The 25,385-nt window shown below is 36.6% G+C and overlaps 1 protein-coding gene across 6 annotated transcripts in view; it reads left to right on the top strand.

Annotated features, from left to right (window-relative positions):
• The window catches only part of ASB7 (ankyrin repeat and SOCS box containing 7), a 34,576-nt gene that overhangs the window by 385 nt on the left and 8,806 nt on the right, over positions 1-25,385 (top strand). The window contains exons 1-6 of one of the 6 annotated variants that reach the window (XM_025164679.2): positions 8-1,604; positions 3,890-3,971; positions 6,847-6,941; positions 7,701-7,796; positions 9,120-9,380; positions 13,367-13,972. In XM_025164679.2, the coding sequence (XP_025020447.1) occupies positions 9,170-9,380; positions 13,367-13,972 (817 nt within the window). In that variant the 5' untranslated portion in view covers positions 8-1,604; positions 3,890-3,971; positions 6,847-6,941; positions 7,701-7,796; positions 9,120-9,169. Of the gene's footprint in view, positions 1-7; positions 3,972-6,846; positions 6,942-7,700; positions 7,797-9,119; positions 9,381-13,366; positions 13,973-25,385 lie in introns of those variants that run through there. The other 5 variants (XM_088136411.1, XM_088136412.1, XM_088136414.1 and 2 more) reach the window with 5 other exon arrangements.

Raw genomic sequence — 25,385 nt, 5'->3', positions numbered from 1 at the left:
GTAACGGCCGGCGAGGAGGGAGGGGCTTAGCGGGCCCCTTTCCCCAATAGCAGCCCGAGGGGGGGACGGGAGCCGCAGCGGCTCTGGGAGGGGGCGCCTGCCCGGGCAGCCCCCCGGGGCGCCTCCGCCAGACGCTGCTGTGGCCCGGGGGCTCCGGGGCGCGGGCGGGGCGCCCGGCAGCTCCTCTCGCTCGGCCGGTCCTGGCCTTCCGGGGGGTGGTGGGGTTCCCACGACCCCTCCTCCCTGGGTCGGGGGTTTGCTCGCTGAGCCCCGCTTTCTCGCTCCCCGCCAACATCCGGTGGCCGCCCGGACTGAAATCGCTCGCGCCCGAGGCTGGAACGGGACTGGCGACTTCGCTGTGCCGGGGCCTGCCCAAGCAAGCTGAAGCATCTGGGCTGAGTTGGTGCAAGCTGGGCAGGTTCTGGTAGCTGGAGCCGGGGCGACAGTGGGAGGGCCGCCTTTCTTTACAGCTCTCTCTTGGAGGAAGGGTCGGGGCGCGTGACGGCAGGGGCTGTGTGTGGTTTCGGCATGTCATGCGAACCCAGCGACGGAGACACAAGCTAGCAACCTTGGAGCCTCGTGTATTGTGTGAGCCCGAGCGGTATAACTATGGTTCGGCGTGCTGTGGGAACCTAGGCCATTGGGCTAATTGAGTGAACCAGGGTAAAGTTAGGGATTGGGTATCTTGGGAGGGGCCAGAGAGGATTGCCTCATGTAAGTTGTGTGTCTGCAAAATGCTAACCCGTGGTTATGTGAACAGTGATTTACTGATTCAGATGTCTGGGATCACCCAGCATACTGAACCACATTCAGGTCTTTCGGGCTCTGGGGACCTTATTGTTTATCACACCAGTATCCCCCCCACCAAAAAACCCCTACCGTAGTGAAGCAGCACTCATGTTAGTACTGATAAGGGCGTGCAGGCATTTTTCTGGGTGAATCCCAATAAAGATATTTCTAGTGTTGTGCAGAACATTGTGAATCTGAAACGTTTCAAGCTCAACACACTGATTTTAGATACAGTGTGTTTTGACTGTTCTGAGCTTTAAATATTTCCATTTGGCATTCAAAACAGACATGTTTTGAGCTTGAAATGCATCTGGAATGGTTGGGACAGTATGAATACTTCCACTAAGATTGGAAGACTCATCTTGAACTGAGAGTAACCATTTGAAACTGAAAGCAGGGCAACTTGAACTCTAAATTTGATGTCTTGATCTCAAAACATTTTGCATTTTGTATACAGATGTTGTACTTTTATGGATTTTTTGTTATTTTTCCCCTCACGGATCTATAATGTAACAGAACATAAAGGGCAGAAATACTCCAGAGATCATCTAGTGCAAACCCTAACCCAGCACAGGGTTCTAGTGCTATAACAGTCCCAACAGCCATCCAGTTTCTGTTTAAAGGCTTCTTGTGACAGTATGCTTTATTGTTGAAGAGCTCTTATCAGGATGTTTATCCTAATGCTGAACTGTCTTCCTTGTAATTTAAATCCATCTTTTTTGTCATCTGGAACAACTCTGAACAATTCTGCCCATTTTTCTACATAACAATCCTTCAGATACTTGAAGACAGCTATCATGTATCAGGTCTCCAGGGTAAGCATACTCAGTGGCTCCAACTGGAATCTCATCTCAGTTGCTCTACTCTTAAGTTCCTCAGTTTGTCAATGTCCCTCCTAAAATGCTGTGCCCAGAACTGAACACAATATTTTAGATATGGCTTCACCAACCTATCTTTGTTTAACAACTTCCTCCTGATTATGTGACAGGAGTGTGCTTAATCTGTTTACTGGTTTAATTTATTTTCTGGGTTTGCATAATACTTTGAATCATAAACTAATCAAATAGTCCACATAACATGGTAAACACATACATATTCACATAGGGTTAAATTAACCAAACCTAACATGTTGTGGAAATGCAACTGCTAGGTTTTGAATTGATCATTATGTTTGTTGGGTGAACTGTAGCATTAAGGATTTGTAGCACATTAAAAACTAATATAATTGCACAAATGTTCTGATGAAGGAGACAGTGATCCTTAAGCACTTATATCATAATAAATGTGTGGTCATTAAAATGCTTCAGTATTCTTTCAAATAAAATTTGCTAAGGCATTATACCTCAGCAAAATTCTGACAACAATAAATGTTTTATTTTATTTTCTCTCCACCTCAGAAAGTAAGAAAGATTTAGTCCTCATCTTAAGCTTGTATCTTTTACTCTAAAGTACGTTCCATTCAGCTCAACAGGATATATTCACTAGTAAGCAAGTTTAAAATGGCAGTGGCAGATTTCTTTTTCTTCTGATAATGTGTAGAGAGAGGATGTGTGAAGGAAGTCCTCCTAATTTCTATTGCTTGGAGGAATGCAATGGGCAGAGATTATTCTTTTTTAAAAAAAATTACAGAAGGAATCATGGGAGTTAGAGAACAATTAATGAAAACTCATCCTGGAAGGTTGGGAACATAATAGAGTAGATAAAAAAGAACCATGCTGGATCAAACCAAAAATCCATTTCATCCAGCACAGTGGCCAGTCAGACGCCTTTGTGAAACCCACTATCAGAATATGAGTTAAGTTGCTTTCTCCTACAGTACTTGTGTTCCCTGGCAACAGTGATCCAAAAACACCCTAGCTATGATGCTAAAGGTAATATATAACAATTCATTGGTATCTTTATCCTCCATGTACTTGCCTATTTTTGTAGCAGTCCAAGTTGGCAGGCATCACTTTATCTTGTGATAGCAAATTTCATAATTTAATAACATGCTGTGTGAAATACATCCTTTTATCTGATATGAATCTTTCACTGTTCAGTTTCATTGGATAACTTCAGGTTTAATATTAAGAGATTAATGGTAAGAGTAGAGTGTTGCTGACCCCAAAGTTGAGAAATTGTTGAAAAGTACAGTTAAATCAGAGTGAGTTCTCATAGTTCGACTCTTCCTCACACCTACAAAGGTGAGAATGGCTTGATCTGGGAGAGGGGAAATATCACATGAAAAGGGGAAAGAGAAGCTTATATTGGCATCCCCAAGGCTTGAGTTGCAGGTGGGGAGGATTTTATTACTGAACCCCTTAGAGGAAAAAAAAGGGTATTCTCTTGTTCTGAAAGGAAAAAAAAAAAGTGGGAAGGGCTAAGGAAGAAATACTTATAAGATGGGGAAGAACTTGTATTAGGTCTTCTCTAAATATTGCTTTGGAGAGGTGATAAAAGGTGAAGCTAATTGTTCCAAATGGTGCTTGGGAAGGCAGAGAAAAGAGTACCAAATCTAAGCTAGATTTAAAAAGAGGTTTTAGATGATTAATGTCAGGAGAGTGCTTTATTCACCATAGTAGAGGGGAAGATGAAGGTAGCTGATCACCTGGGTTTAAAGCAGAGGGATGACCTTCCTTAAAACGTATGATAAGGGAATCCATTTTTAGACTTGTATAGCATATTTAGCTTCGTATATCACACTAAGCCATAATGTGTTTTGGTTTAATTTAGCATAGCCTTTGAATCCAGCATTTGCTATTTGTAAATCATGGTTTATAGGTTAGGATATTGTGAAAAGCAAGAAAATTCAACAAACCATAGTTAAGAATTATGGCTTATAACTAGTCATAATATTGAAGTACTGGGAGTGGGAAGGACTAGATTCAAATTGCCATTCATTCACAACATTTTCTGAGAGTTCTTGATCAACCCCACATCTTTCACCATAAATTATGCCATAGGGTTGCTGTCTGAATAGAGCAATGTGTAGGGGTCTGGGGACAAACCCTGTAAACTGCTCTGCACTCCTTGTTGAATGATGAGGCAAAATGTAATACATTTGGGAGGCATAAGAAAAGGCTCCTATACTTGTTATAAATCTGTTCTGCTTGTTTTCCAGGCTCATGCTGCTACAGAAGAAATTAGCAAACTTTGAATCCAAAACAAAAAGCGAAAATGTAATAGAAGAACCCAGTATCCAGGTAACAAATCTAAAATTCCACTTTTTAAAACATTGACATTTTGTATAACTTCTGTTTTGTTGGAAGTTACAAGATGTGTCATTTGTATATTGGAAAGCATAGAAGATTTGGATTGTCAACATAGTTTAGTTACCTTAACAGATTGTATATCTGCTTAGAAGGAAACTCTTGTATCTTGATTATATGCATATATATAACACATTGCAGTGGCCTGATTTATAATTCATTTGCCCTCTTTTGAGAATCAGTTTCTTTGGGTTAAGTGCACTGGCTCAGTTTGGGTATGCATGTTTTAGATTAAGAAACTAAAATGCACTCAAGATTTGCACCAGTTGACTCCATCTTTTACTTCCCTTTCCCTCTGTATAGTTGACCCAGAAAGTGTTCAACAGATTTCTGTTGCACATAGAACAGATGTTATGTTTTCTAGGACCCTATAGTTGACCATGGTAACCAGGATCACATGCAACTTAGAGGTCTTTTATTGAAGATTTTCTGTGATAAACATAGTGTGTTAAGAAGGGAAGAATGTCATAAGAATAAAGCATGTAGACTCTGCTTATTAAGCTGAGATACATACAGTATGCCTGAAGTAAACTCCTGCATTCAAGACCTTGAAATTAAATGTTTCCTTTTAAGTCTGTTTATGGTCATAAATGGTTTGGTGTGTATTGGCCCCTGTTGATGGTTTTGTAGAGAAAGAGCCAGATACTGTTTTTGTTCAGTGAGGCTCAGTATGATTTCAGGGGCTTCTTGTGATCACAGGAATTTGAAAATATGTCACTGAGAAACAATTTGCAAGGTAAACAGCAAAGGGTGGAATATATTAGCCTTAGTGGTATTCCTAAGGTGAAGTTGGTTTTAGGTTTTTAAAATGTGATGGGCTTTTAAAAATTGTTAATATTTACAACTGAATGATCAAATACATTTAAATGTTTACACTGTTTTTGTTGCAATGTTATTTGAAGCCTTTATGACCTTTAGATGAGTGTTTTTGCTTGTTCAAATTGCCATCTTAGGGTCAAATGTTTGTTTTTAAAATTATTATTGGCATTTTATATTACAATCGTTTATGTAGATTCTGAGACTGTTCAGATACTTTGTCAGAAAATTGGCAGCAGTATTCATAATGTAAGAATATTCTTCTTTTTACCTTCCAAATAGAAGAGGGCAAATCTCATCCTTCTACAAACAAATAGATTTCACGGTCTGCACATGCTTCTAAAAATGAACAAAAACTATGAACTAGAATGAGGGTCTTAATTTATATATACATACAATATGCCTTTTATAATATAATCTGCATACTACTTTACACTTTATAAGCCATTCATTACTTCAGTGCTCTACTGAAGTGAGCATTTTTGCCCATTTTACAGTTGGCTAACCAGTATACAACATGGAATGTGGTTAGTTTGATTTTGGCTTAGCATGTTGTGCAAGCCAGACCATTGTGATTTGTAAGTGAAATGTGAATGGGCAGCATTGATTTGGATCTGGGAAAGAAGTCTTCCGCTTCTGTTTACTAATTTTTGTCATTATGCCACTTCATGAATGCAGTAGCATGACTGTCTTCTATATTGCATAGCAACACAAAGCACTGTGTTTTAGTATCTTTTTAAATTTCCTGTCTTGTTTTTAGCTGCAGCTATTACAGGAAGATTAAAATTGCTTTTGAAAAATGCTTTTCAGCTAGGAGGAAGGATGCAGCAATGCTGTATTTTAAAGTAAAAATTTTGGGAGTTCATATAACTACAAATAGGCTTTGATTTGTCTTGACCATACCTCCCTCACATTCTTATTGTGAGATTCATTTTAGACAACAAAGTGTTGTGAAATTGATTGTCCTATCATTGCCCTGTAGGTACAACACAGTAGTCAAATCTTTCTTTGTAACATTTGGTAATCAATATCATTCTGTAATCCACATTTTAATCAATGAGATGAACAGGGAGCAATAAATGTTGCAAAAATATTGAAAGTGCCAAAACACAGTAAGCACGTGCTTTGTTAATGGATAGTCTATTGTTTAGTCTTCTAAATCTCTAGGTAGTATTGGAAAAGTTTCTGATCTGAAACCGATCAAACAAAGGTAGCTAAGTTCATAGGCATTTTAAACCATTATAAAATTTATTTGGTTTGGGCTTACGTTGCGCCAACCCAAGTATTGTGATTAATAAACTATGGTTTATAGCATGTTATGAATTATGAATTGGCTGTTAGTGGCTTATTCATTGAACCATTATAAAATGAATCATAGCTTACTTAGTGTAATGTGTGAATCTCTCATTGAATTAGATGGACAATTTCCTGTGAGGTAGAGCTACCTTAAATCTTGGTACAATATAGGAAGATCTGCAAAAAGCAAATGCATGGTGAAGGATGATCAGGGAAGCAGAAGTACATCCCATAGATGGCTATTTCATTTGTAGAAACTGGAAGCAATGGCCATTCACCTCTGTAACAAAATATCAATGGTATTAGGATAAATGAATGAAAATCCTTGCTTTTTCTTGAGAGAAATAACCACCCAGAGGAGGAAAGTAATGGATTGAGGGTATGCAAAATGTTCTGTCATAAAATGTTTCAGTTCCATTCTGAAAGAAAACAACTCCGAACAGGGTTTCCAAGTCTTCTGAAGTCAGCCAATTTCTGGGACAGCAGATTGTTCTGTGAAGTTCTCTGGACCACTTCTGGAACATTGTTAGGAATGGACCGTTCTGGGGTTGGGATATTCTGTGACCAAACATTTTGCGCAGCCCTACAGTGGATGTGTAGAGTAATGGAAGATTTAAAAAAAACAAAAAACTTTCATCCTGAAAATTGTCAGCCATATTAAGTAAATTGTAATTACATTTCACTTTATTGATTAAAGCGTGCAAGTATCACAGAAGGAGTAAACCTTCAAGTGAGGAATAATAAGAAAGAAGATAATGTTCTTGGAAGCCCTGCTAGATGCTACATGCTCTGGTATGTAGTGCTCCTACATTCATTATAATCTGAATTAGGGAACTTGTTTTCTGATCCTTTAGCCATTTGGATATATCAGCTCATTTTAAATCTAGGAATGACATTGCCATTGCATAATCTTTTCCAATTACAGATAGTCCTTTGGTTAAGAATGCCTCATTTAAGGACAACCCATAGTTAAGAACGGAGCCTGTAATAGCAAAATTCGACTTAAACACACATTGATTCGAGTTAAATACACAATGGTTCGAGTTAATTACACAATACTACTTATACAGTATTATACAATAATACTGTTCCGGCTTACATACAAATTCAACTTAAGGACACACCTCAGGAATGGAGCTCGTTCTTAAACTCGGGACTACCTGTACTTAAAAATTCAAAATATACAATATAAATGATAGGAGTATCTTTCTTGTCCAAATAACTTCTGAGTGAAGTGTGGATATATTTCCTTAGTATACTGTGATAGGCCCATTGTTCAGCTGTCCTCTTTGCAGATAGAAGGATTCCTTAGGCCTTTACTGCTTGCTTGTTTGTAAATGCAGATCTGTGCATGTTTGTTTGCTCTTCGACTATTCTGCCTGCTTTTTCTGCATTGCCTTGCCACCAATTTATAAGTATCTCCATAAAAATGAATCCATGATTCTACCTTTTCTTTGGTCACAAAATGCTTGCAATCCACACAGTATCTGAGATTGGATGAACAACTTTTCTTGCTTGCTTTGATCTAACAAATGCCTTCTTCATTTCAAGGAGAAACCATTTGCTTGCTGTATTATGCCTGCAGACAAAGTAATGTACAATGAAGATGGAAAACACAACTTACAAAAACTGACTTTTGCCTATAAGGTATTTTAACAGAGGCCCTTAAACATTCTTCCTGGAAAATGTTACCTGCATCTTACTAAGGAATTATCAGTGAGGACATTCGGGATCAGTTTTTCCAGTGCCCCCTCCAAAGATAATTTTAGGAGTAAATGTCCCAGTATTTGAGAGAAACATTATGAAATTAGCATTTCTTCTAATTTCTTCTATCTAACTACAAAAATAGTTTTTATGGAAAAGTGAAATATTTAAGATATTAAATATTAAATGCCATAGACTTACTGCAATTATCACTATTTTAAAAGTGGGCATTAACAATCCATATTTTTTTAGATACTGTACGGTTTCTATATAAGTATATATAAATAGAGAGACAGATTGGTGTATTGGTTAAGCACCTGGCCAAAAAATAGAAGACCATGAGTTCTACTCCCACCTTAGTCACCTACCTGGGTGACTTTGAGCCAGTCACTCTCTCAGCCACTTCCAAAAATCTTGCAAAGAAAACTTCAGGGACTCATCCAGGTAATCACCAGAAATTAACACTGACTTGAAGGTATATATTCTTAATCAGTGTAATACTTGCAAGATACAGTTTTTCTATTTCTTGCCCCATCTAAATGGAAGACACCCCCCTGTCCCCTTCTGCTTGTATTTGCAAGACAGGAGAGGAACTATGCTAATACGTTCTTATAATTCTCACAGGCTTAAATTGGAGATAAGAAACTGTTGGTTAAGCAGTCTGATTTCATTGTTTGCAAGTAACATAGGAAATACTACATAACATTATATAGGAAGAAAGAGAAAGACACCTTCTTACTTTCCTTAGGTCCTTGGGATGGATTTTTCCTGTTGACCAGATCTTTTATTTTGTTTCTTCCCTGCAAACCTGTTTTTAACCTGTTATCTTGGCAAGCATGTCTTGAGCTTTGAATTGATACGCATATATATTTCTGTGTCAGACCCTTAGAGATAACTGCTTGAAAGCTTTATATTCATGTAGTTTGGCCTTGTTGCCATTGCCCTCTCTAGGTTATTTGTCTCAAACCAGAATAGAAAATAAGCAAGCTCAGTCTTGTTTCTTTATAATAAATATTTGTGATTAGTTAAGCTGACATCACATTTAAAAAAAAAAAAAACCCTCTTACGTCCTGTTAGCATTCTAGAGGGGGTCTTCACAATTGGATTTTCCTGTTGCTGTGGAATATGAAGAATTCTGGGGTAGAGGTCACTGTGTACAGCTGTTTAGGTCACTGGAATATATGTAGCTGATGCTGTAGTTGATAGTCAGGATGAGTGTCCCCTCTCATGCACAATGATCTGTATTTCATTCTTTATCAATTTAAGGTGACCAGTGAGACTTCATGACCCTTCTTTAGAAGGCAGATTCTGCGAGGATGTTACATCACCATTGCCGGAGGAACCCTGAGCTACAGGAAGAGTTGCAGATTCAGGCAGCGGTGGCTGCTGGGGATGTTCACACTGTGCGCAAAATGTTAGAGCAGGGGTATTCTCCAAATGGCCGAGATGCTAATGGCTGGACCTTGCTCCATTTTTCAGCAGCAAGAGGGAAAGAAAGATGTGTTCGTGTATTTCTTGAACATGGAGGTTAGTTGACTTAACAGAGGAATTTATGGTTGATTAAACTTTTCAAACCTTCTCATTGAATTCTTTGGTTCCCTTTTTTAAACAGAAATTTCCCTTTTTTGCTGTTGGCCCCGCAAAAAGATCTGGGTAAAATTTAATTTCTAATTTTTAGATCTCCAATAGTGCTTTGAAAGGAAAAACCAGCTGTGTGACTTCAGAGTTGACCACAAGATGGCACCCTTTTGTTATGTGATTTGAATTTTGTACCCAAAGAAAAATTAACTCATTCGAGAACTTCATTTTGCATGGACTGCTTCTAGCAGATGGTTAACTTCTTACTCTATATTATAAACTAAATTGTGATTAAATTTATAATCTAAATTTATATGTTCTGACATATAAAGTCATTCTTAAGTCTAGGGTACTAACTACTTCTAACAAATACATATAAATGTATTTGTAATAGTAGAACAAAATGAAGGCGAGAGTAAGTTCATGGAGAGAGCAGTTGAGCTTCATAATTCAGTTTTGCTAAATTAATTGCCATATGGAATTGTCACTGTTCTGGCAATAGCATTTACCTTTGGGTTTCTCATTGATTTCTCAATATCTATTAGGGTCTATTTCTCTTTGCTTTAAGTTGCGTTTGTAAAAAATAAAACATAAGTCTTCCAAAGGTATAAGAAATAGAGATTCTGCTCTTTAATCTCTGCATCTTTCCCTTAAATTTTATAAATGTCCCATTTATAGATGAATAGGTCGTTGGGGTTACTGATTATACAACTGGGGGTTTGAAGAGGAGGTCTGGGTAGCAAAATATACTTCCGCAGAGAACTGTGGCTCTACATATACAGAAATTGCATATAGGTAAAGGCGGGTATTCCACTTGGGTTTTATTAACAGAACTTTGTCCTACACAGGTATAATCCTAAATTATTCTTTAAGATTTGTATGGCAACACTTAACCAATTTTGGCTGATCTTGAAAGGCTAATGTAGTTGGACCTGGTTAGTATTTGGAAGGATGACCCCTGAGAAATGCTGGTTGTAAAACACTGGAAATTTTTTTAAAAGTCCTGGAAGTAGGCAGTGGCAAATTATTTCCATGATATTGCCAGAAAGGACATGATTCATTGATGTCACCTAGACTTAAATTTAACTCAAAAGATATTTTATCTTTTGGGTAGAGTGTCATTTTTAACAATCATTCTCATGCTGAATGTGACCAGAAGATGGCAGGGTAGTGCTTCCAATATTTTCAGATGCTCTTTGATATCTCTGATATCCAGTGCTATTTAAGTTCAGTATTTGCCGCAATAGTATGTACATTTGGCTGGGTTTAGTTGATGTGGTGTTGGCTGGGCATAGCTGATGTGGTATTGTCTGTCAGACTGATTTTCAGATTGAAGGAATATTTTTCACATTTACTTCTGAGCATTTCAGAATTCTCTGTAAAGCATAGCACTTCTAGATATGACCTTACATGGGCCCTTAGTTTACCCAGGACAATGTTAAGTTTCTTTGGCACCTTGATATTTTACTGTGACTGAACTTTACAGAGCTAACTCAGTAGTGTTAACTCAAGTGTTCTTCATAATGAGTATTCCTGATGAAAACAGTTGAGTATTTCAAACCATTAGTATCTATAGCGTATTTTGCTCAAGCCTGGGGCCCGAGTGTGTGAAGGGACCTGTTTCCTGGCTATGCAGATGATTATTGTGGTTTTCTCAGCTTCTGTGTATTTTAGTGTATGTGTCTGAGTGTATACATATACATAAACACACTGTTTGCCACACCTAGAGTCATTTGTTGAGATGGGTGGATGTTTGTCTCTCATGAAATTAGGTTTCTTCTCTTTTCCATTTGATTTTTTACACAAATTATTTTTATATTGAATTTACCCTTACTAGGCGTAATTAGATCATTTAATTTTCCAGATTCAGGTATTCTTTAGCTTCCTCAATGATTTTTAAACTGTGGAGTCCTTGGTGCTCTCTGAGCTTGGTTGTTAGCTTGCAGACATTTTGTTACCCAACTAGATAGCATCTACTGATGATGAGAGCATTAAGGACTCCACAGTTCAACCCTGAGCTACGTATATTCTCTTCTATTGGATTTCTAAACTTCTTGACTGTAAATTCTGATAAGTGATTGTTCAGGGGCCACCTCACCTAGATCCCATCTGATCAGCCAGGCTTTCCTCTTGGTCTAAATTGTTCTCTACTCCCTTTGAAGTAACTCAAGATAAATAGATTTACAACTAAGTGGTATTAAATTTAACTACAGAGGTTCTTTTCATCTGTGAAAAAATGCGAACAAAAGCAATGAAGTTACTGACCTTCACTGGTCTCACAGAGAAATGTTTTATAGGTGCAAAAACTAGTTTATTTAAAGAGGGGGAAAGCTTTCAAACAAGATGAATTCTAATTTGCAGTTAATCTGTACAAAAATTGTTAATACACGTTATTTTCTTTAGCTATAAAATAGGGTTGTGATTTTAATAGTCTTGTCACCATCTCAAAAGCAAATTTAACCACTTGCTGAAATAGAGAATATTTCTAATAAAATGTTCCATCAAACAGAAGTTTGCTTATTTAAATTTACTGTATATCCTGTCTCTCTGCCTATTCAGGGTTGGGATCTCTTCTGTAATGTTGCATGATTGTGTTTGTATGCTTCCCTTGCCAAGGTTTTATATCACTTTTTATATTCGAATAACATTAGCAGAAACAGGAAGAATTGAGTGCCAGGTACCATGTAAATTGTGCACGCACAAAAGTAGTGATGGTTATTTGAGTGTGACAGGAAGATATTAGATCTATACATCTGGTAATTTTTAAACTATTTTATGAATCCAGATTTCTATGGGAGGGGGAATATCCCAGCTATTGCTCTTGAAATGTTGACATTTTGCCCTATCCTTCTTTCCCTTCTTCAAAATTAGATGTTTACATTCTTGCAAATCTCAACATTTTGTGAAATTGCAAAGCCAGGTTATTTTCATTTTATAGAAAACAGTTTTTATCAAGATGATCTGAAATAACACATAGCTTATATGCTTTGGAAATGCATAGACCACAGAGGGCTTTCTTTACCTTACACAGAATTAACCCCCTAAAACAAGCTCATCTTGCCAGACCACAATACATCCGTATCTTAGGCCTGCAGATGTTGCTACAGATGCTTCTCTTTAAGACCAAGAAGCACAAGGGAAAATAAAACACTGAACGAAGCATGAAATGTTAGAGCTGAAGGGGCTAGGGTGGGTGGAGATATCTTGAGAAGTTGGATTTAAAATTCATAGTGATGGTTGGGTTGGGAGACTTGAGTGCATGAACAACTGTATAGTAAATATTCATTTTTTCTATGTTTTTTGACCAAAATATAATCACAGAAAAAAAATTAGTTACTCAATTCATCCAAATTTTATTGAATTCACTTTGCTTTGGAATTCTTGCCGATAAATGAGTGTTCTGCATTACCTTTTGTATGAAACTTTGTATGAAAATATTTTAAATTCAGCACATGATTCAAAAGCATGCCCATTTTTGAAATTTTGCATTTTTCAATATTGAAATTTTAATATTTAAAAATATAGATCCTTAGTGCTTATAAAGCAGCTTTCAATATGAGCAATATTGCTTAATTTGGAAGATGCAAACTCCCTACCACATGTACACGCTGATGTTTTGGTAATATTACAAAATCTTTTGTATCAGTGGAGTTGGAAAGAAGTATGTAAAAAAATTGATGGTGGATGGCAGTAATTCTCCAGTTATTTTGTAATACCTATTGAAGAATTTGGTTTTGTGTCAAGTAGATAAAATGAACAGTGTATCATACTATAAAAGTACTAACATAGGTGAAAGAATCGGTGAATTGATAAATTTCAAGTCTATTGGGAAAGATGATTTTATAAATTAACCTTATGGAAAAAAGTTCTATTTTAAATTGCTGTTTTGTGTGCTTTTAATGATAACTAACTTCTTGCACTTTTTAAAACTTCAGCGGATCCCACGGTGAAAGACTTAATTGGTGGCTTCACTGCTCTACATTATGCAGCTATGCATGGCCGAGCCCGGATTGCACGCCTGATGCTGGAATCGGACTATCGTGTTGATATTATTAATGCAAAGAGTAACGATGGTTGGACTCCCCTGCATGTGGCAGCTCACTATGGAAGAGACTCCTTTGTCCGACTCTTGCTGGAGTTCAAGGCTGAAGTTGATCCACTTAGTGACAAAGGTACTACTCCACTTCAGCTTGCCATTATTCGTGAACGGTCCAGCTGTGTCAAAATTCTCCTAGATCACAATGCCAACATTGACATTCAAAATGGCTTTCTGTTACGCTATGCTGTGATCAAAAGCAATCACACTTATTGCCGGATGTTCCTTCAGAGAGGAGCGGATACGAACTTGGGGCGCTTGGAAGATGGACAGACACCGTTGCACTTGTCTGCTCTTAGGGATGATGTACTCTGCGCGCAGATGTTATACAATTATGGTGCAGATACTAACACAAGGAACTATGAAGGACAGACTCCGTTGGCGGTTTCAATAAGTATATCTGGAAGTAGCCGACCTTGTTTGGATTTCTTACAGGAAGTAACAAGTATGTATACTGGAAATCTTTTATCAAAATTTCCAGTAGATTTGGGGGCGGTGGCTATTAATAGAATGGTGGGTGTAATCCAAACTTTCCAGGGAATTGAGTTCTGCTCATGGATGCTTGGGGGAAATTTTTCATAGATTATTTCTTCCCTCTACAGCACCTATGTTGTCCCAGAATCTTCTCTAAACTTTTGAACAGGGGTGTGCACTTTATCTCAGTAGCTGTACTGCAAAAAGGGGCTGGGTGCCATAAAAGGAGAAAGATTTTTAGACTGGGTGGGATTTCTGGGTTGGAAGGAAGGGGAAAGTGAAAGGCAGAGAAAAAGCAAGAGAATCTAGGAACGGACAAAGGAGCTGCAATACAAATGAAATAACAGAGAGGTGGCAGTAGTCTGTCTTATGGATAGGAAGAGGTTATAGTTCTTCAGTGCCTCTGAAATTTGGTGGCTGAATCTGGGGGATTTCAGGGGCAGTATGTGATCCACTGATGCTATCGATTACCATTTGGGCTGGGGTGTGGAGATGAAGAGGACTGCTGGAAGAAGAAGTAAAAATGATGTTTTTCATCAGGAGACATCACTGGGTTAATGCCTACAGTGAATCCCTACAGGTCCCTTCAGGTTATGGAAGGGCATAGATCCAGTCCACTCAGTTTTGTAGCTTATTTTTTGATTATTTAGGATGCCTCGTAGAAAACCATTTCTTTTTAAAGGCCCTGTGTCATTTTCTCTTCAGCACTGGGCTAGAGATGAAATACCCTAATGTTTAAAATAATCCTGTTTTCAACCACTCTTTGGGTCCCTTAGTATATATTAATGTATTCTAAACTGATAAAATGAAGCAATCAATATTATCCATTATTACTGTGCCACCAATAATAGATAGATATTCACTATCAGAATGGGTTTCACCAAATGAATGTCTCTTTCAGCCGGCTCAGATTCCTCTTTATTCTTGCTTTCTGCTTTTTAATATGTTGAGATGGCTGATCCCATTGGAAGAATAGTAAGATGAAACATATGATAAACAGCAGGGCCAGAACTCCTTTAACCAGACCATATCATTCCAGTCAGCCTGTGATCATATACATTGTGGAATGATGCCATCCTTCTGTCTTGCTGAAAAATGTGTAAGGCGTAACAAGACAGTTTGTCCCATATTTCCAGACTTGGTTGAGGTATGAATAGGGCCAAATTTAGATTATTTAAAAAAGGTCATAAATAGGTTTTGTTAAATATGACAAAGGAAGAAGCAGTAGATATCCAAATAATCAGTATTCTACTTTATTTGACCATCTAGGTGTATTGATTTTAAATACAAAAGCTTGCTAATGCAAATGTAAAATCAGGCATTGTTTTAGCATCTGAACAAACTTCAGGTTTCTATATTCTCCTTCTCATTTCTTCCCAGAGCTTCTCTCTCACAGCATATCGCAGTTTACTGATAGATATGAATCTATAAACCATGTTGTTTCACATAAAAAAAGAACAGAGTAGCCCACATCTTTTATGTACTATAAAACCAGTTTTTGCTACATCTAAAGTTAGGGTTAACATGAGTCATTATTTTCTCTTCCTGTATTTAGTATTTTAAAATTATTTAATGAGCATCTCATAGAACTTTTGCCAAAGTTTTCTGCTGTTAAAAATATAGGAGAAAAATGAAATCATACATAAAAAATGGTACTCATAGGAATGGTGTATATCTGGTCAGCATCACATGTACTTAATTGCTAGTCCGTCCTATTAAAGTTCCACATCATTTTGCATTTTTTCTAATATGAAAAAAACAGATCGTTGTATATGTATGCAAGTTTGCCCTAGAAAGTGCGAGTTTGTTCTAGTGCGTACATGTTTGAACATAGCATTTGAGCTAAGAAATATTTTGGGAGAAAAAGCAGCATGTTTCCATTTGTGCTGACTGAGAGTTCTAGGAATTTTAGCCCAACAAATCTGGAAAATGCCAGGTTGGAAAGATCTCCCTGTGCTTTATTGAAGCCATGCATTCACTTTCAGTTTAGAAACTTGAAGCATTTTCTCTTTGTTTTCAACTAAACAGTGTATTTTTCTGGCTATTTTGATTTTTGGGATTTGGAAAGTAAAGAATTTTGGGGTTTATATGCAGTACTCTTCTCACTAAAAAAATTGCACGTGATTGGTAACACATTTTTAGGCTATATACTTTTCTTCAAATCCTTTTTCTGCAATTTTTCTTCCTATTTCTTAGAATTTACTGATTTCATATTCAGCACCATTCTATATTTAGTTTTTTTTGTTTTTTGTTTTACTGCACATATAAACCTACTTTTAAAAAATGGTTGAAACAGATTTTCTGCTGCCTAAATTTACACATATTCAGATTCCTTAATTTAGTGAAACAACAAATACCTCTAAATTATAAATTGAACTTTATATTGTTTGAGGCACTAACTGATGTTATATTAAGGTGATTATGAATATATCCAGTGTTAGATGTGAATCTCTGCTCATGCAAGAAGATGTAATTTAGCTCTTCCTCCATCTTCCAGTGTGTGCCCCAGCTCTGGTATCTCCCTCTTCTGGAGTAGATATGAAAGGCACAGAAGATATATTAAGTAGAGAAAGAAAATCTCTTTCATTGGTGCATGCATTCTGCCTATAGAATAACATCTTCAAATATAGTTCCCTACTAGAATTCAAAAGTTAGTTTCAATACAACACAGAACAGATTTCATATATAAATTGATATTAATAATATTTTATCAATATTCCTCTTTTTGATGAGATGGGGACTTACTGAACTCCTTTTTTTTCAGTTCTCTGTTATAGATTCTTAATATTTTTTGCTTTCTTTTTTGTATTATGCAATGCTTTTCTATATTGTCATGATTCCCATCTGTTCCTTTTCCTCCCCTTCTGTGCCCAGTATCTACATTGCTTATTCTGCTGTATCTAACGGGCGGTGGTATGCACGGTCCTGACTATCTTTTGTACTTTTTTTAATAATTAGAACACAATGCCATACTTTTACTTTTCATAAATTCCTAAAGGTGGCTGAATTAAAAGCTCACATCTCTCATATTCTGTTCCACTGACTCCTTCTCTCTTGATTTTGAGTCTTGCTTTGCTTAATTTGTTCAGTTTATAATTTTACCCTACTAGTATGCTCTTTCTGCACTCGTGCACAGTCTTCAACTGCTCTTGCACTTCCCTGAGAATCCGCCAACGATGAATTACTTCATATTCTCTTTCCTCTACTTGCTAAAATCACCAATAACGTAGTGTTAAGTCTGGCTAGAGCAAAAGCTAATCACTAAGATAGTGAGATATAAAATAAGCTGCCAGCTTGAAGCTCTTGTTAACACCCAATAAAGAGGAGCATTTTGGGATGACACTCAGTCTCTAATCACTTTCTTAGCCTTCTTTAAACCTAAAAAGTTATGTTTTTCCAATAGGGCTCTTTCCAATTTATTTCTAAAGCTCTTTGGCAGAACAAATGGAGTTAACCCAGCTATGGCAAAAATTTAGTTTTATGAAAAGAGTAAAACAGTCAAATGATGCTCTGCCTTCTATTGTTTCTAATAACATTTCTAAATGCAAAGCAGCATTAAGTATATACTTGGGCACAGCTAAAGTTGATTATTCAGTCTAAATTTTTGTAGTCTGTGATGGATCATAAACTTAAAACTGAACCATCATTTATGAGCTGCAGCACTACCTTAGCTTCAAAAATTTAAAGTGTTGTGGGGATAAATGCCTGTTCCCCAAATATTTGCATAATAACACTCCTCAGTGCATTTTCAACTGAGCCTTTAATGTGTGCTTTCCATATACGGAAGTTGAATAATTGACAATTATCTTCACTATTTATGAACAATCATTCAATATCTGAACGACCAATCTGAGAAATTTTAGAAAAATGGAAAATGCATCCTTTTCATATCTTTCTGAGCTGTGCTGAAGTCATAATATACAGACCCTGTATGGGTAAAAGTAGACATCTATTAATGGGGGATTCTTCTAGTTTCTTCCGTAGTGGGACATCAAACTGAGAGCTGTTTTAAAACCAACAAATGCCATTTATAGGGATGTCTTAGCTCTGGCTGTGTATTTTTGGTTAAGACTTAACATTAGGCAGTGGCCTTTAGACTCTTGGCTGACTCTAAAGTCTGCTTGCTCATCAGCTATGCAGATCTCTTGTCCCAATCAGTCTATCAGTTTTCAGCAGAAATGACAGGCATATAGTTTGCTGATGTTGCTTTTCAAGTTCATGAGTATATAATCTCCATTTTTATACATAAGAATCACAATTGCCTACACTCAGTCCTTCATGATTTCAACTGTTTGGTCAATAATAGGCCTTTCTTCTACTGAAAAAGAGGTATGCCCAGATAGAGATATGGTAAAAGTTAAATGTGGTCTAGCAATTAAAAGACAGCTATACTTTCTAGGGGGTAATAAATAGCGTCAGTTGATACATTATTAGACTGCACCCTAAAAATAAAGCTGATATTTGGGAAAAATACATTGTAGCAGAATGGAATTTTTTAAAAAAATGTAGAGAATCTACCAAAATGGTCTCTTGAAGGTGGTCAGTTTAATGAGGCATTTGAAACCAAGGAAGGGTTTCACACTTCCAGTGTGAGTGGTGGCTGACTGAAGACATCTCCATGAATGACAACCACTGAGAAGAACAAAAGACTGCGAGTAGCCCAGTCCTTCAAATTTCTCCAGAGAAGGAGAGATTGGGAGATTGCCCACAAGTGCTCTGAATGGCAGCTCCTCGCAAGAAAACCATAAAGCAGTGGTCTTCTGCAGGTTTGAGTGCCAGGAACTGAAGGAGAAGACATGTTTGCTCTCAGCAGCAGCAGAGCCTTTCATAAGGACACTAAGCCAGCCAAACTCATTTTCTAATCACTTTTGGAAATTTTCAATTTAACCACTTTATGGATATTAGAGACCCTCAAAACGGCAAGCTTTGGCAATGCCAGGTGTCATAATGGCAAATTATGACACCTGGTGAGTTTTACCTTCTTCAGATTTAAGAAATTTTAGAGTCTTAAGAATTTAAAATAATATATAATTGGCAAAAAAAAAAAAAAAGGATTTTCATTTTAAAAAGTTTTAAACAGATTGGGAGACTAGAGAGATTTGGAATATTGGCTATTTTTGCTGTAAGGTTTGAAAAACAAGTATATAATTAAGTTATATACTCATGGGAAACGACTGAAACAAAACTAAATCCATATTAGGAATTGAGGCTTGATGAAGGTTGCAAATGGACACTAGAGGGAACTAAAGGGCCAGGCCGAAAAGAGTTAAAATAGCTATAACTTTGGCTATAACTTTGTCTTATCTTAAACAGTTTTTTTTTACATGGACTGAAGTATTTATAATTAACCTCTCAGAAAGCATACAGATTTCAATGGATAAACTTCTAAAAGAGGATGAGAAAAACTTTTTAAAACTTTTACTTGACATAGACATAATAGGTTTTAAAGACATGGAAGACAACAAAATTGAGATTTATTTATTTACTTACTTATTTACTTATTTATTTATTTATTAAAGTTTTTGACCGCCATCTCCCCCCAGTGGGGGAACTCTGGGCGATAATGGGAATATAAAAGACAAATCAAGAAAAGGATCTGGATCTGGAACAGCTGCGACAAGAAATCCTGTATGATGCCTCTTTATGGAATTTACGAAGTAATCTGGTGAAAGCTTTGAACACTTCTTTAAATACCAAAAGTGGTGAAAGATCAAATCCTGCGATGCCATAGGAATAATTTAAAGGTCAAAATTATGCAAAGCAAAAAGAAGGAATATAAAGTTGAACTATTTAACCAGGGATAAACTGTTTGATATTTCTGGTAACTCCTAATGGGCTTTTTGCTGAACTAGGATTGAAAAAATGATGGTTTCTGGATAAATAGATCCAGATATATAAATTTTATAGATATATAAATTTTATATAGATAAAAGTTAGGCTATGGGGAGAGGGTTTTTTTTTTTCCTATTTGTAACTGTAAAAGAAGGTGAGAAGTTAGTATATTAGCTTATGCTCGGTGTGATGAAGGCTAGTCTTTGTCTTTGTCACCTTTTTCTTTTCTACTTTTTCTTTTTCTTTTTTTCTGCACCTTCTGAACTTTTTTTTTCTTCTAGTTTAATTTGTATTAGTTTTTACTATGTTTATTAAAAACTTCAATAAAATTATTAATTAAAAAAAAAGAAACCAGGGAAGGGCCCTGGTAAAGCTTTGCTCCCACTGAAACTGATCGTCCAATATTGAGTAGTGGGTCCCAATTTGTTACGCCTGTTTGCTTATATTGGTATGTTTTACACCTCCTTTAGCTCTATTGAAGTGGGGGGGGGTATTTTTTTTTTAAACTGGCAAAATTCTGCAATTCTGCCATATGTGATTATTTTGGTCTTTAACCCAATTTGTCCTAGTATGTCCCTTGTTATTTAATGGGGTTGTCATTTTTTAAAAGAATTTTTTTTCCAGGTACAGGAGGGAGAATATTTTACCAAGTCACTTTCTTGACAAAAAGGCAGAGTGCTATGTATCCCTATATAGCTCCCGGGTTTTATTTTGTTTTGTTGCTTATTAACAGACAGGTTGTAAAAGTGTACATTATCTCAGCCTCTTTGACTTGGCTTTGATAGGTTGGCCCTACAGCAACAACTGCTTATGATATGAAAAGGTGCACTGTAGTTGGGAAATACGTTAATATGTATTATATAGAGAGAGCAAAGATACTGTTGCAATATTCTTGAAAGGAGATTCCTGTTTCAGCATATAGAAATCTAAGCAGAAGGTAATGGCCTGATGGGTGGTCAGTGGTTGGGAGGCCAGGTTGTGAGTCGGACACCTGAATAAGGTTCACTTGGTTAACATAATGCTTATAAAGGGTTTAAAAGGGGTTATAATATAAAATGAGGTAGTTCTTTGTAGAGGGAGATGCTAAGCTTTTTTGATTACTATTCTTCCTTTTATAAAATAATTGGAAGATTTTTGTGGATTTTTTATTTATTTATTTATTTATTTATTTATTTATTTATTTATATTTGAGATCTTCTTTTTCTTACAACCAAAAGAAATCATTAATGTATTTGGGGGATATGCTGTTTTTTTTAAATCATGCTACAGCTTTTATTTCAGCATAATTTCAATCCTTTGAAATTGAGACCTTCATAAAATATAATTCTATAGTCAGTTGCTAGATTTACCTCTAGCTGTAAGACAATTTCCTTTAATGTGAAATATTCTGTAACTTAATGTTAAATTTTACAATCCCGTTCTTCAGTCAAATTTTGTGAATATATCTTACTTTGTACTTCTGGTGTGGGATGATTATGTAGTACAACCTTCACTTCTGAATTTATTACAGGTATTTTTTTTTTTAAACTGAGCATTGCAGAATCTGTGAATAGCGTGGGCTATATTCTCTTGTTAGCTGATATTCAAATATCAGTTTTAAAATAAATCATATTTTATGAGTGGGGCAGGCCTTTATATATGTTGGAGATGGATCAGACGCTTTCAGAAAAGTGACATCTTAGCTTCTCTTGGGCATGGAAATCGGAAGCTAAGCTTTCAGAATGGTATGTAGTATGTTGGGTGGGTGACTCTTAGTCAAAGCAAACTCCCTGACTATCGTATTCCAAGCACATTTTCAAAGCATGCATGTTAGCCTCAAGAATATAACTAGGGTTTTTGTTCAGCTGGCTTCTTTGATATTGCCGTAATGCTTTTGTGTGTTTATCCCCTGACAATCCCACTACCTCTCCTCCTCCTCCTCACCAGAGTGCCCTGTTTCAAGGGACTAAAATTCTGGCTGCCTTTGGGTATTGCAAACATATAAAAGTAAAAATATCAGGTGTACAAATTGTAAATGGAGCAGTGGACTTGAACACAGTGCAAAGAATATGGCTAAGCTGTAGTTTCGTTAGGTTAGAATTTAAGTGAAGTAAAAAGGGTTTGGCAGTAAAGAGGCTTTTATATAACAGGAAGTTGGATTCAATTCTAATCAGTTATATTTTGCTGCAGATTACTGAAGCTGGGTTTGAGGGTGAACTCTTAAATACCTATTAAAAAGTGTTACCTAGACAAGTGCCAATGTGCACTGTATAAGACAGATAGTCTCAATCTTTTTGGGTCCTCAGCAATATTTTAAAATTCATGCAACTGCCATAAATGGGAGTGGATAGCTTCTAGTCACCAAGGAAAGGTAATTTGCTCCAAAAATTGAGTGGGAGGCAGACATTTGGTTTGCATGCGCCCCCCCCCCCCCACGCCAGCAGTTGCCTCCATCTAAATTCCATTCCATTCCTCCCTAAAGTCTTTTTGGAAGGGAACGGTTTTCATTGTCCTCCAAAATGTAAGCAGGCAGGGGAACACCCTCCCTCTCTCATAGAAAGAAAACAGACAATACTCTGAATAATGTATACACCAGAGCAAAAACATATATAACGGAGGGTTTTTTTTAAATACGTATTTCATGGGATTCTTTCTTCCTTAGCAAAAAGTGAGAGAAAATATGTATGGGATTTCTCATACATATCCTTTCTACATGTAACCTACTTACACATTGGCAAGCATAATCCCCATTCATCCTTTATCTGGCCTTCCTCGTGCCATCTTTGGCCTTGTCACTTTTTTCCTCATCCCTCAGCTTCAGTCCCCTGGGTCCAAGCTGCTCATGTTTTGTTTGCCTCACCATCTTGAGCTGCACACCTCATTGCTACTATCCCATTATATTTTGCTTTACACTTCCCTGTACTTCCTCCCAGGAGCTTTCTAAGTGATAGAGGAGGATTTTCTGGGCCTGTTAAGAAAGCTTTTTTTCCCAGTGGTAACTGTGCATGCTGTGAAAAACAGACCAAACTCTAACTGACATGCCATCTGAATTTCTCCAGGTTCCAGAAGAACTGTATGTATTGTGGAATAAATTAGGGAAATAGCATAGTTGGAATCAAGTATGTTATTCATGAATACTTCATGGGGATTGCCTATACGACACTGCTGTACCATCATTGTTTCTTGGTAGTGAAAATATAAAATTTAAAAATATGAAGGAATCCGATTCCTTTTTCACCTTTATTTTAATATTTGTGCATGAGAAAAGGAAAATGTGTATATAGACCATGTATGTATATTCCTGAGGCTTTTTAAGTGGTTATCATGTTGTTCAATATTGAATCTTAATGATTTAGGATAAACTGTATGAGTGTTTAGGAGTATTGGAACAACATTAAATCTAAATGTTATTGTTTGCATTTCTGGTTGTTTGCCAGTAATGGTGTCTTTTTTCCCTCCTGACAAACATGTAGATAGTCAAAATAGCATACAGGTAGTTGTTGACTTACAATGATTCGTTTAGTGACTGTTTGAAGTTACAGTACTGTTGAAAAAAGTGATTTATGGCCAGTCCTCTCACAACCATCACAGCATCCCCGCAGTCACCTGATCAAAATCTGGGCACTTGGCAACCAGCATGTATTTATGATGGTTTCAGCATCCCAGGGTCACGTGATCACCATTTGCGACCTTCCCGGCCAGCTTCCAACAAGCAAAATCAATGTGGAACTGCGTGGTTCACTTAATGACCATGTGATTCCCTTAACAACCATGGTGATCCACTTAATGACCACCAAAAAAATGTTGTAAAATCGGGTGCTGTCATATGATGCCTTGGTTAACGGCTGCACTACTTAACAATGACTTTTCCAGCCCCTATTGTGGTCGTAAGCTACCTGTAATATATTGCTCTTTAAAGTAAAACAAAAAGCTATAGAAACAGAAAAGAGCTTTTTTTTTTTAAAGGTCACTGTCCTTAGTGACTTTTACATGGAAGGAAGCAATCTTAGATGTACCATAGCATTCCTTTTTTAAAAAAATGAGCCTCGTGAATGCTGATGCTCCTGAATCCTTATGCAGTTACACTGCACTGTGGGCTCTTAGGAGCTCCAGAGCATTTTGTTTTGCCTAACTTTGTGGATATCTGAATGGCCAATCTAAAAAAGATAAGTGGAAAATTATGTTTCTAATCTTAATTAAGATAACTCTTATAGTGGAGAGCAAAAGTAGTTGTTTATGATTTTAAAACATCATTTTCAGTGAGGCTTTGATATGTTTTTAAAATTAAGAGTTAAATACTGGCTTTCCCTACTGAAGTAACATGCCTGGAAGCAGGATAATTTTCTGATAAAAAGCTTTATTATATCGAAAAGCCACAACAGTGGTCTCAGAAGGCAGATTTTCCCAGCTAGTATAGCAATTAAAAAGATATATAATATGTAATAGTTATTTTTGTACAATTAAAATAATGGTGAATTTATGAAGAAACATCAAAATCAAGAAAATAAAATAAAGATAATACCAGTATATGAAAATATATAAATATTTTGGTTTGGTACTCTTAATTCCCATTATCTCCTTCATAGGCAATTTACCTTTTGAAATTAGGTTTTGGAGATGCCTATCACAGGAGCTGGGGAAGATGTTCATATGCTTCTGTCCTAGATTGTCAATTTATTCTGTTGCAGTCCTGTAAGAAAACCCACTATTATGCCATGTTATAATGCTTTTGTTATGCAAGCATGAAGAAGAAAGCAGAAGTTGATTTCTTATTTTTGGGGCATGGGGATCCAGTATACATTAATACATTTTAAAAATGAGCAGATTCCTTGATAGGAAGAAAACAACAATTAAAATATACTAAGGGTTTTTTGTGTTTTATTGCTCATTTTGAGTTTTTGTTTTTGTTTTTTGGTATTAACAAGGCTAGAATTAATTTGTGTGATGTCTTAGTAAAAGAAAGCCTGTAAAAGCCAAAATGATCAGCTTCAGATATTTTTCCCTTTTTAGTCTAGGATCTGTTGCCGAACTGCTAAATTCTGCATAAAATCATACAAACAGCAACACTGAAGGTATCTGTGGATGCATTTTTGCACCATCTAAAACTTTTGAATGGAATTAAGAAATGGTTTTGTTTTATTTTGATGTTAGCTGAATTTTAGCCTAAATATATATGTAGAAGTTTGTATATTGGTTCAAATATATGCATAAAGAAACCATTGCTGTACCACTGCGTTTTCAGGGACCGCCAGTGTTCTGCATGTGTTGAAGAAGTTGTGAATTTAACTGTTCAATATACATTCTAGAAATAGTAATCCAATCCATTATATCTTAGTACTGTATTTTTAATATCTCTTTGTCCAAGGAAGATGGAGGCACGCACATACATTTTCTCCTTTTCCTTTTATCCTTATTAAACCTTATGAAGTAAAGTACACTGAGCTAAGAGCAAATGACTTAGCTTTGAGGTTAAGTAAGGAACCTGAGCCTTCCCAATTATGGATCAGTTGGCATAGCAATGGCTACCTCAAATAACTGCCTTGATAAGCAACCCATAACTCCCTTATAAGTCT

This window comes from Python bivittatus, unplaced genomic scaffold (assembly GCF_059951505.1).
Source record: "Python bivittatus isolate LINGU-HERP-01145 unplaced genomic scaffold, Pbiv_v1 ctg000140_np1212, whole genome shotgun sequence".
NCBI classification, from domain to species: Eukaryota; Metazoa; Chordata; class Lepidosauria; order Squamata; family Pythonidae; genus Python; species Python bivittatus.
The sequence above is the reverse complement of the archived record's forward strand: the minus strand, read 5'-3'. Positions and strand labels throughout refer to the sequence as shown.